The 12,556-nt window shown below is 40.3% G+C and overlaps 1 protein-coding gene across 16 annotated transcripts in view; it reads left to right on the forward strand.

Moving 5' to 3' along the window:
* Positions 1-12,556, forward strand: part of MRTFB (myocardin related transcription factor B) — a 258,022-nt gene that overhangs the window by 179,686 nt on the left and 65,780 nt on the right. The window contains exon 1 of one of the 16 annotated variants that reach the window (XM_082429621.1): positions 3,568-5,005. The exons of the other annotated variants lie outside the window; for them this stretch is intronic. Coding sequence (XP_082285747.1) covers positions 4,885-5,005 — 121 coding nt within the window. The 5' untranslated portion in view covers positions 3,568-4,884. Of the gene's footprint in view, positions 1-3,567; positions 5,006-12,556 lie in introns of those variants that run through there. 16 annotated transcript variants of the gene reach the window in all.

The following is a 12,556-nucleotide window of genomic DNA, read 5'->3' on the forward strand; positions in this document are numbered from 1 at the left end:
AGTCGGTAACATCCTCAGGTTTTTCCTTATTGAAGCACAGCATCATCACAATGATAGTCTTTCTCGTCAGCAGTTTTGTAAACATATGTTGACTCTGCCAGGTTTTTGTGTAGGTCCCTTGAGCCATGTTTGTTTCTGTTCTGATTCCCTGAGGCCTTTCTTGGATTGTTCCTAGTCTCCAAGCCATACAGTTTTTCTCACGCTTATTAAATATCTATGCTTGGGGTAGTGGGAAAATTGACTTGATTTATGGTACTCTCTTTCATACTAAAACAGCTCTTTTGAGTGTAGACACAAACACTGTGGAAGCATATTTATCATAGCCAAAGTGAATTTAATCACCTACCATTTGAAGTTAAATGCCACTCGTGACAATAGAGCCAAGTGCCACTGAAGATGATGTAGCACATTTAGTAAGGAACAAAGGCAGACCTACCGGAAAGCAGTTCACATGATAACTGTGGGCTTCTCCTACCAGGAGAGAAGGCAGGTCTCCTTCCTCCCTCCAGCCCTAATTCAATCCAAGAGACATTATGTGGGGCTGAGCAAGGCAGCTGCCCCGTGGGAGTGGGGGCAGCAGTCCAGTGCCACGCTTCAGAGCCGGTGGGTGAGCAGACATCTGCCTTAGGTTTGGGCACAGCAGTGACAGTAATGAGGTGAACGGGGTATCCATGAGTGGGGTGGCAGAGACCATGGGACAAGATTCTCACTATAGGAGGAGGAATTTACAAATATAGAAAAGAAAGAAACTGAGAATGACACTGTGGGGTTGGACTGGAATTGGAGGCATTGGGGTGAACTCATGGTTTTCAATATATATAAATATAGATGTACATACTTAAATATAGGTCTGTATTTACATCTGTTAATAGTGAGAGATGTAAATATGTTTGTGTTTACACACATAGAGACATAAACTCACACATATTTCCTACCTCTGACTACAGAAAAGGCCTGGGAACAGTGACACCCAAATAGCATTGAGCACACCTAGCTTGGTTTCTCAACAGAGCAGGAAAAGTAAAAGGTGAGCCTGGAACATCTTATGCCAAAAAGTAAGAAAGTGCTCAAAGTGCTCAGAACAATAAGACGCTGAAGCCAGCTCAAAGGGATTCCCACTGGAATTCCCAAATCTGGAATTATTTGAGCATCAAAATAAATAATGATAGGAACATGTTATAACCCACTGAAAGAAGGAGGAGTCGCTGAGTCCATGCTGATATAAATAGATAACATAAACTGAATAAAGAGAATTTTTTTCTTACAGTAGGATGTGCCACTAATAAATGTAGAAGGAATGATAGAATTTTCAAAATCATCATTTGGAGTCATTCTAGTAATAAATAACTCAGCCCCATGAAATAATTAATTACAGAGAGAAAAATTAACTTTGCAGTGAAGAAACCTGGCCAATACCATTTTAATAAATTAAAATAAACATCATCAGCCATGAGACAAATTGAATTTGTACACCACCTGATGGGATGCAAAGAACACATTACATTGCTTCTATGGTATTCCTGCCAAAAATATTCCTGCCACGACTGCTATGTAATCATGAAGACACATCAAATGAACTCAAACTGAGAGTAACTCTACCGAGTAACCAGCCTGTAATCTTCAAAAGTCAAAGAAAGAAATATCAAGAAAGACTGAGGAACTAACTGTTCAAGATGGAAGAAAACTAAAGAGACTTGAAAACTCGATGCCATATGTGATTCTGGTTTGGGTCCTTCTGCTATAAAGGATGTTGTCGGGACAACTGGTAGAACTTGAATGGAGTCTGTGGATTAGGTGGCAGTGATATATCAGTGTTAATTTCATGATATTGATGGTCATACTGCGGTTATGTGGGAGAATAGCCTTGTTTGTAGGAATTATAAACCAGAGCACTTAGGGTAAAGAGGTATCGTGTCAGAGCTTTCTCACAGATGGTTCAGGGGAAAAAGGCTTTTTGAATTTGAAATTATTTCAGAATTTTTTAAAACAGCAAAATAAATGTTCTTTTAAGCATATTCACCACTAGAGAAATTATTATTGCCTTTCAAAACTACAGAGGCAAGACTTTTAATATAAATCTACAGCCAGAAAATGTTTCCTTATTGAGATCTTGTATATTTATCAGAAACAAAAATAATAAGACTACAGAGGATCCTTAAAGGAGAATTGTATTACTTTTTAACATACTAAACACACACACACATACACATGGCCAATAAAGAATTTTTAAATGGATGGTGTAGCTCTGTATCTACTCAGGTTTCTAAACTTGTGGCCAAAAAATTGGGTACAATTTTATAAACAACATCCTGAAAAGGAGAATGTTGGGGTTTATTGTTTTTGTTGTTCTTTTTGCAAAGCAATTAAAAATGTAGGCTCTGGAACCAAGCTGCCTGTTTGGAATCCTGGCCACCACTTATGAGATATGTGATCTCTGACAAAATATTTGATTTTCCTGTGCCTCAGTTTTCTCATCTGTAAATTAGGATAACAACATTGAACTCACAGGTCTGTCAACAGAATAAATGAGATAATATATGAAGAGCACTTAGACTGTGCTGTGCACTACAACTTTGTTTAGAGCACTAAACAAAGTTGGCTGCTGTTGTTATTATTTCAGGAAAAGTTAAATTGCTTTCATAAAAGCACTCTAGTATGATTATGTTGCCTTCCTTCTCCCTCACCAGGAGTAGAATTACCTGAAGGCAATGAAAGTAATGGTCTCTGCTCTTAAACCTGTCCCAAGATCAAACTAAAGCCTGGAAATGGAGCATGCTTTAGAAGACAGCAGGCATTGCAATGCCATAGAAAAAAGATGTGGGCTTTGGAGAACTAAGATGTTGGTTGAATTCCAGATCTGCTGCTTACAAGCTCTGTGACTTTGGTCTTGGTCTGTAAAATGTCTAGAATGTACAAATAATCATAGTGATCACAAAGGACTGTTAGGGGTTAAATGAGATAAACTTGGCAAAACTTTCTGCAGACCGACCCAAAGAATGTCCGCAGAAAATGATGGGTTTTTTCCTTACTCCTTTAAAGGTGTAGGAACAGTTAATTTAGAAGAATGGAGGCCTTAGGATCAGAAATAGTAGCAGAGCATTTGAGGGCATTTTTTGAGAAGTGTGTTAAGGTCGTCGCAGTTTGTTCCTGCAGGGGTTTAGACTACCAACGATGGACTTAAATTGCCTCAGAAGGAATTTCAGTTGACAAGAAGCATGTCATGTGTTGTGTAATCCCATTCTTGAGAGACGCTGGAGAAGGATAGATAACTATCTTTCTAGAACAGCACAGATTTAGTGCACACCAGCCTTGGAACCAGGGACAAAGGAAAGAATCTTCACCCAGTCCCCATCTCTGTTATATGATGAAGAGAATATTGATTTTTCTGGCTGTAAAAATGTAAGCCTTTCTTTATCCCACAAAAGGATCATGTCACATGCACATTCAAAGTGTATGTGTGTATTTTCTTTTAAAGAGAAAATGTGCTTCCTTTAAAGAACACGTAGCTGTTCATCTAAAAATTAGTGACTCTTGGTCACTGACCTAGGACTTCTTTAGAACTCTGAGTATTATCTTCTGCTTTCATTCATTCACTTAGTCATGCAACAAGTATTTGTTGAGAACTCCCTAATATTCCAGGCACTCTGTTAGATGTTGATTATTTAAAAAGCGAACAAAGCAAAAGCAGATCTCTCATGGAGGAGGATTCAGTCTCCTGCTCTTACAGCCTCTAATGGGTTTTATGGGACCTCTTTGCAAAGGAGCATACTTCAAACCATGCAAATCAGATTCTTTTGGCTACAGCTATAGACAGACAGATGTTTGGTGTGTATGAAAGCAGGCATTTCCACTTTGCCTGGAGTTGCCTTACCTGCAGATTTCCTTCAGGCAGCGTCCCTGTGCCTAGTGGGCGGCAGCCAGTGACCTGGGGAAACGGTGCCCGTTGTTGATAGCTCACGTGAAATTAAACTTGGCTGCTTGCTGGTGGAACCTGTTATGAACTAGAAGCTCTCAGTGTCTGCCTTTAATACAGGGGAGGAGATTTTCTTCCTTAGCACAATCATGGCGATGTTAACTCTCTCGGCCGACTAGCGGCACAAAGGAAAACTGCCGCCCGGGTCTGCATTGGCGAAGGCAGAAAGCTGCAGTTACGGGCATTCCCTGTGACAGAGAGAACCGGCTGTGCCTGGGAGAGCCGGGAACGGCAAAAAGCACACCACGAAAGCAGTGTGGTGGTGACATGCTTCTGTTTTTATCCAGATATGCTAGTAACGTGTTTATTCAGTGTGGTGCCTCTGCTGAGATAAGACCCTCTTCCTTCGGGTGCCCTAGACCGCCGTTTGTTTAGCTGGAGAACTTAATGAGTAATGGATGTGCTTGGCTGGCTGATAGAAAGTATTTCCACAGCCTGTGGCTGTGTTTATAGAGAGCCAGAGAGAGACCACAGGCAGCAATTTGTCTTCTAAGGTATCAGCAAAGTCTTCTCTTTTAACAACTAGAGGATTTATTTTTAACTGCTTGAGTCAGTGTTTGTCAGATGACGCGGACCATCAAACTGCAGATTGAAGTCCCCAGTGCGGGGGAAGCTGGGCTGGCTGGGAAAAGGGGTGGGATTTCAGCATCATCGTGCTTCCGTGGCTCTGCCTCCCAACGTGGGAGAGAGTTTCGGGCTTGCAGCAGCAGGAGTCGATTTGCAGGTCCAGCTGGCAACTAAAGGGTAACAGCTCCTTCAGCTGCTTAAAGCCATAATTGCCCGCTGATCGGGGTATTGTGAGGAGGCACCCAGGACCCAGGGACCAGAGGATTCCGAGCGCTGGCCTCTGCTGTTTGGCAGATTGAGCTCTTCTCTTGCTTGATGCTGCCTGTCTCCAGAAGCCTCTCACCATGATCGATAGCTCCAAGAAGCAGCAACAGGGCTTCCCGGAGATTTTAGCTGCTGGCGATTTCGAGCCACTAAAAGAAAAGGAATGCCTTGAAGGGAGCAACCAGAAAAGTCTCAAGGAAGGTCAGTCTGTCTGTGGACAGGGGCAGAACTGCCAAATTCATGCTCTCGTCCACCAGGCTGAGCGTGTGTGTCTGCTTCCCATGCCGTGTGTCTGCTCTCTGTCCACTCACGTACCTTACACGCTCTCAGTTCTTTGAAATGAAAGCTTAAGGCTGTTCTTGGTAGCTCTTTCTGAAGACTCACTAACTGATGGGACTCCAGGGAGGTGGCAGTAATTGCTAGAGTAAGGGGACTTACGAAGCCAGTCCTCATTTCGGTGAAATCCTGCCAGGTTCGTTTTGTCGATTTTCTCATGTCCTCTAATTTTTTTGCTTCCCCCCACCCAACTTTAGGAGAGGCCATTTCCTTTCCAGTGTTATGCAGAACCCTGCTTCTTTTACATTGACGAACACGTAGTTCCAGGGAAATGATTTTTTTTTTCCAATTAACATGTTAATGGTTTTTATTGTTTAAAAGCAGGAAGGTAGCTAGCTCTTTCTTAATTGTATCTTTAAACGATTGGTTTAATTGGTTATAATGCACATTGCACCATCATTTTGTTTTGTTTTTTAGGCACGTTGCGTAGTTTTGTGGTTTTTTAACAAAGCAAAGAGTAAGCTTAAGAATGCTGTCAGTAATTGTTAGTGGCCACCACGCAGGTACCTCCCTGACTGATTTAAGAAAATGTCCAAAGTTCTGGGCACTGCTGTCCTGTGTCCTGGTACACTGAAGTGTGGCAAGACCAGTGTCCAGCGTGCTTTACTACAGCAGCAGGAGACCAGGGGCCATGGAGTAAGAAATTCAGAATCTTCAGAGAATAAGTTTTTTCTGATTTTGAGATATGAAAGTCACCCCTCTCAATGCTTGTTTAATTTGAAATTTGATTTTCTAGTGTTCTTTGGGAGGAAAACCCCCCACAGTAACCATCAGCTGCCCCCTCACCTCTCCACTGGCTCTTCCTCATCTTCTGGAGACCCAGACAGTAAATACAGTTATCTGCCCAAGCAGCAGTTTGAGCTTCTTCCAAAATGATATTCCTTCTTTTCTTTTTCATACATTTAGAAAAGGAGAATGTGATGACAGATTGTTGAATATTTAAACAATAAGAAGAAGGAACAATAGTTGTTTTCTTATTGGAGTTGAACTTCTTTTGGGTACTGGTTGAAAAAAACATGTAGATGGAAACAAAGGACACACAATGAAGTATCAATAGCTATTGCCAGGAACCAGACGGTGGGGTCGCCCCCGCTTGTGCGCTGCAGATCTTGTAGACTCTCGTAAAATCAACACCGGTAGAGCTTCTAGGGCATGTCCTAGAGACTCAGAGGGGAACTTAATTTTTTTAAATCATTAACTTAAAAAGGGGATTATCTATGTATCATTTAAGTCAAGTTCTAGTGTTAAGCTCCTATTAACATAAATTTTTAACAATTTTTACACTACTTGAAAAACTGGGAAAAGTGGAGGAAAATGCAATTGGAGAAATAAAAAGATGTTATAACAACAGTATGATAAGGTGTATAGAGAGCAAGAATTAAAAATATAAAAACAGGATAGGAGAATTATCAACAGGAACGGCAAAACTGCCTTGAGATGATTACATAATGTATCGATTCTTTCCCGAACAGTTGTGACCATGCTTTGAATTTATACATGTGCTGTAGTATAATGTCACAAAGCAAGAGCATGGACTCTCTGAAGTGATATATACTTGGGATCAAATCCCATTTTCTAGCTCTGTGACCCTAGACAAGTTCACTGCTCTAAGCCTTAATTTCCTCCTTTGTACAATGAAGATAAACAATACCTACTTCATAGTGTCTTTATGAGATACCCAGTTTCATGCCAGTTTGCCATCCCTCTTCTTATTTTTTTAACCCTTTACTTTTTCCTTCTATTTAAAATTTAATTTTTAAAATCTCGTGTATATTGACAAAGTAGAGAAGTGTTTATATATCTTACTGTCATGTAAATTCATCAGTATAAAGAGGTGTACAGGGAGAGAACTTTCATATTTTTAAACACTCCACAGAAATGACTGGATGATAAAATTCATCTACCTCACCACAGTTGCATTGAACTAGGCTTCGCTTTCTATCTCAACAGACTGTATTTCTACTTATTTTTGCTAGCGATAGGGCTGAGGGGGGAAAAAAAAATAGAGACATCAAAGGTGATCTGTTACCTCAAAGGTAGTGACACCGAAAGAGGATTAGACCAGAGTTTAATTAGAACAGAAAAAATAGGAGAAATTTTGCAGAAAGCTACTTTTTTTCCTTGGCGTCCTCTGAAAATGACTACGTTCCTTTGCAGGGTTGAACTCCTGGAATTCAGTGTGTCACAGTCACTGCCTGCAGATGAGCACCAGCGGTGACATTATCAGACTCTTGGGACAGGCCACTGCTGAGCTCCTTCTGCTGCTAGGTCCTGGGTCATATGTCAGTTTTATTAATCTGTGAAAGCTTATTGATATGGCAGCAATGTTCAAACGCTAAAATGCCCCAGAGTCTAATTAGATCCTATGCTGTCTTGTCAAAAGACAAATTTCTGACTATTTAGTCATGTCTATGGTTTATGCCTCGTGTTAAGGGATACTAATTTAAAATACTGTCTTTCACATGAATAATATTTGGTGTTCCACTCATTTGTGGCAGTATCTGAATCACAAGTTTTCAGGTAATGAAGGAAGGATAGATTTTGGTCCATTCCATTCTAATCGTAGCAACACAGCCGGGTCTCTGGCGTTTGTGATGGTGTCTGCTGCGAGGGGTGGGAGGTCTCCTCTGCTTCTCAAGTAGTTGCTCTAGTTCTTGCTTATTTGGGGACATTTTAGAATTCCTGTTATTGTTGACAGTGCTAATTAGCTGAAATTATTATTAGGGGGAAAAACAGATTTTGTAAGCAGATAATCATAGGTTTCAAAGTTTATGTGACACCTTAACAAGGAAATTTAGTAATACCTATTGAAAATTTAAGGGAAAAATGTTCCAAGTGTCAATCGCCTGTGAATAGTTGTCACTACATACCAGAGAATTCTTTGGATAATAAAGCATATCTCCTCACAGTTTTGTTAATGCTTATATAAACTTTTTGATAAATACCAACCCACATATGTAGTTGGAGAATTTAATTACTTTCTGCCTCAGGTAAGAAATAGCAATAAATGGCGTGAATTCTGATCAACTTCAAAATAGGACATTTTCCTTAGACTAGTGTCTTTTGTCAAAGCAGCAGTAGGGAATCTCAACTTTTGACTTATCCACAAAAGGTTTAGAACGTTTTTTAATAGCGCTCATCACAGATGAGATTTAAATTTAATTTCTGGTTCTAACAACTAAAGGATATTACAAATCACTGACTTGAAAACTTACAAATTAATAATCATGAAACTTGAGGGAAAAATCAAATAAATTGAGATGTTTAATTCAGATAAATGGCTTAATATGAAGCGTTATTGAGATGATGAATCATAATGCCAGTGCTACCAGCTGGTTATATCCCGTATTTATCAAAGACAAAATGTAGCAAATCAATTTAAAGAGGAAAAATTGATGTTCAATATACGGAGCTCTCTAATGGTGAAAATGAAACACCAAAGAAAGAAAACTGGCTTGTGTATTAATGACTTTGACTAAACTACCTGTTCTAACAAACAACCCGCAAACTCAGTGTTTTAACCAATCAAAGCGCATTTCTTGCTCAAAACATAGTCCCAGGTGGGTTGGGCAGCTATCCTAGTCAGCCGTCCTCTAAGAAATGACTCGGGGATCTGGGCTCCTTTTATTGTGTGGCTCAGCCGTGGCTGGTGGGGAGAAAAGCTACTGCTTTGGGGAACCACATTCCCAATTCTGTCATAGACTGGGTAGTAACAGTTGCGATAAAGCATGTGAAAGTTTGTGGCAGACTGCATCATAGACAGCGGAGTGGATTAATGTGGTGCGCTGGGACATGGCTATAGGAGATCTATGTATGGAAAAAATGCACATTTGTCTGAGATATTCTGAGCAGTTCAACCTAGGGAAAATAGACTAAATAAATACCTTTATTAAAGCACCAAAACTTTTCTAAGTGACAGAAATTATTTCATACATACTCTACCTGCACTGTCCATTAGCCTCATATGGCTGTTCAGATTTACATTTAAAATCATTAAAAATGAAGTAAAGTTTTTAAAATTTTACCTCCTCAGCCACATTCTCCACATTTCAGTTACTCAAGACGCCACACCTGGTTGGTGGCTTCTGTATAGAGCCATGCAGATTATGAACCATTTCCATCACTGCTGGATGTTCTCTTGGAAAGCTGCTCACCCCAGCTTTGCAGGTCCAGAGTCTCTTAAAACCCAATCCCTGTGCCATTTCCTAAAGAAAGTCACCTGATCCTATCAGCTAAAAATAATTTCTTCTCTATCATATACTCCCAGTAACTTGCTCTGCATCTTTTTATGGCATGTCACCTTTTGCTACTGTGGTATGTGTCTGTACTATCTTCACTATTAGACCATAATATTTCTTGGAGATAGTGTCATTGTTTGGATGATTTTTATACCTCACTCCCAGTGTCCTGCATCTCAAAGATACATTACTATTATGCAATAAGTATTTGAAGAATATTATACCCCTCTCTGCCTTCTTAAACAATGTAGTTTGAACTATTACCTTCAGATATAATTTAAAATTCAATTATAAATTAATGGCTAACCCAAAATGTATTGTATGTAATGTATTGGTGCCTTAAGTCATCGTTGAGGTGTATAAAACCGTTTGCCCATGCACAGAATGATCCCTAGATCATTACTAGATTACTAGAATCATTGTTTATTATTTGATTTTTGTCATCCGCCACGTTCTGCTGCTTTTCCCTTTTCTGACTTGCTGCTTCTAATCTTCAAAGTAAGCAACAAATAAACAAAATGTAATAGTGGAATCCTGATTCTGTTGTTGATTCAACTAAAATTTATTGAGTCATACTGGGAGAAGCAGAGAAATAAGCAGTTAAAATAGAGAATGCTACCCAGCCTTCTTCTATAAGTAAAGCACGTGAACTTTGCAACATCTATTTTTATTTCTTTGGGAATTTCTTCTTTCTTTGTTTTCTGCCAGTGTTCTACATAATTGAAAGTGTTGTACAAGTGAGGTATTGCTAAATTAATGGGTTTTTTAAAAATAAATTTGAAGTGTAAGATACGGTCCTTAAAATAAATTCAAATAACATACAGGTATGAAGGAAAAAGTAGAAGATTCTTTTTCCCAGATGTAATTCAGTGTCTTTTAAAAATGGGTATATGCTGCCCTTGAGATGAAATTATATAATTTAACTTTTTATTGGAAATCATTTTATTTGGCAGAAATTTGAGTGCTTCGCCACAGCATCATGCTGGAAGTTGTAAACCTCTATAAGCAATGGCATTCAAGGAGCTCACAGCCTGAAAAGTGGGAAACTGAATGATAATATAGACGTTAAAATACACACACACATAAAAGAGATAGCAGAAGAAACCTCTGTGTGCTCTGGTCCAAATGAGTGAGGATCACCGACTGTGAGCGCCAGGCGCCTCTCTCGTGCTTCAGGCCTGCACGGTCATCTGCATCCCTGACGGCTCCAGTAGGCCCCTTACTTCTTCCCATGAAGCACATTCCTCCAGGGTTTCCTGTCTTTCGGTCAGTGGCACCTCCTTCCCCCCATTAGCTCACGGCAGGAACCCAAAATGGGAGTGATCCCTGACACCTTCCTTGACCTTCTCCTCATAGCCTGTCACCAAATCTGGTTATCGAATCTGTCAATTCTACCCCAAAAATATTTCATTTCTCAACAGCACTGTTTCACCACAGCCCCACCCTTATCCAGGTCCCCTTCCTCAAATAGAATCTCAACAGGAGTCTTGACTCAAGTAGAGATAGAGCTGCCCAGCTGATCTCCGCCTACACTCTGGCCGCCTTCAGCAAGTGAGGCCCTGCCTCTGCGCCACTTGCCACTTCTCTCTCCCTCCGCAGCTGTTCTCTCCCAGAAGGCCTCTCCCTGCCCACCCGTCCCCACCCCATCCCCACCCCATCCCCACCCCATTGGCCCGAACAACTGCAGCTCATCCTTTGATCTGTATCATCATGCACAGTTGCTCTGACATTAGGATCGCACACAAGTTGTGTCACAAGTTCTCTGTTCTCCTTACGTTTTTGTGGGCAAATTGGCACATGTGTGTGTAGGTATACATATATAACGTTGAACAACGTGGGAGTTAAGGGCGCCGGCCTCCCGCCCCCACCCCACCCCCCGCCATGCGCAGTCACAAATCCGAGTACTGCTATCTCTGCCTCAGAAACAAAGGAATTGACAAATGACTCAACCAAGGGCAGGAAACCAAAACAGTTTGGGTAGAATCAGGACTCGGACCCTAATTCTTTTGATTCCACATATCGTGATCTCTAATCAAACACAAACTTCCCCCCCCCTTCGCTTAGTTAAAGATCTGTAAAATGAAAATACAGGTACTATATTTATTGAAAAAAAAGTCCACATGTAAGTGGACCTGTGCAGTTCAAAGCCATGTTGTTCAAGGGTCAACTCTGTGTGTGTGTGTACGTGTGTGTATGTATGTCCCATTCCTGAATCCACAAAATGGGAAGAAAAACCCCAAGATATTGAGCCAGGATCAAATGACCTCAAGAGAGTAGCATGTGCTTACTATTCTGGGAAAAACTGGAGGTAAATAATATTCCACTGTTTTCCTGTTTCATTGTTAATTGTCTTTTTATTCAGAGAAACTGCCTTAGGAATTTACACTAAGGCATTTCAGAATCTTTTATACAACATACATTTTCCCAATTTAGAGGGATTAGGAAAGAGCTTTAAGCTGTCAGCACAACGCAATATATGGAATCTAAAAAAAACGGTACTGATGAACCTAGTGGCAGGGCAGGAATAAAGACACAGACGTAGAGAACAGACTTGAGGACACAGGGGGGAAGGGGAAGCTGGGACAAAGTGAGAGAGTGGCATTGACATATATACACTACCAAATGTAAAATAGATAGCTAGAAGGAAGCAGCTGCATAGCACAGGGAGATCAGCTCGGTGCTTTGTGACCACCTAGAGGGGTGGGATAGGGAGCGTGGGAGGGAGACACAAGAGGGAGGGGATATGGGGATATATGTATACTTATAGCCGATTCACTTTGTTGTACAACAGAAACTTAACACAACACTGTAAAGCAATTATACTCCAATAAAGATTAAAAAAAAAAAAGCTGTCAGCACCTCTGCCTATAGCTGCACACTGAAATTCTAATGCAGCAATAAAATGTAGACTTTTTGATTACCCCCAAAATAAGAAAAATAAACATTATGTTCTTTTGGAAACATGGAGGGTTAAGAAATCTAGACATTCAGGCATAGAACCAGCATGGTCCTACAGATTAAAAATTAATTGTCTGAAAAAACAAATCAAGTTTTTTTTAAAGCTCTTTACATTGCTGGTGATCAGGCAATTAAGTGGATGATTTTACTTTTGCAATGCCTATTATTTGTGTTATACTTCCATTTATTCCACTGTGTAATTTATTTCCACTACTTTTTA

The sequence above is a fragment of the Balaenoptera physalus genome, assembly GCF_965194825.1.
Source record: "Balaenoptera physalus genome assembly, chromosome: 16".
Lineage (NCBI taxonomy): Eukaryota > Metazoa > Chordata > Mammalia > Artiodactyla > Balaenopteridae > Balaenoptera > Balaenoptera physalus.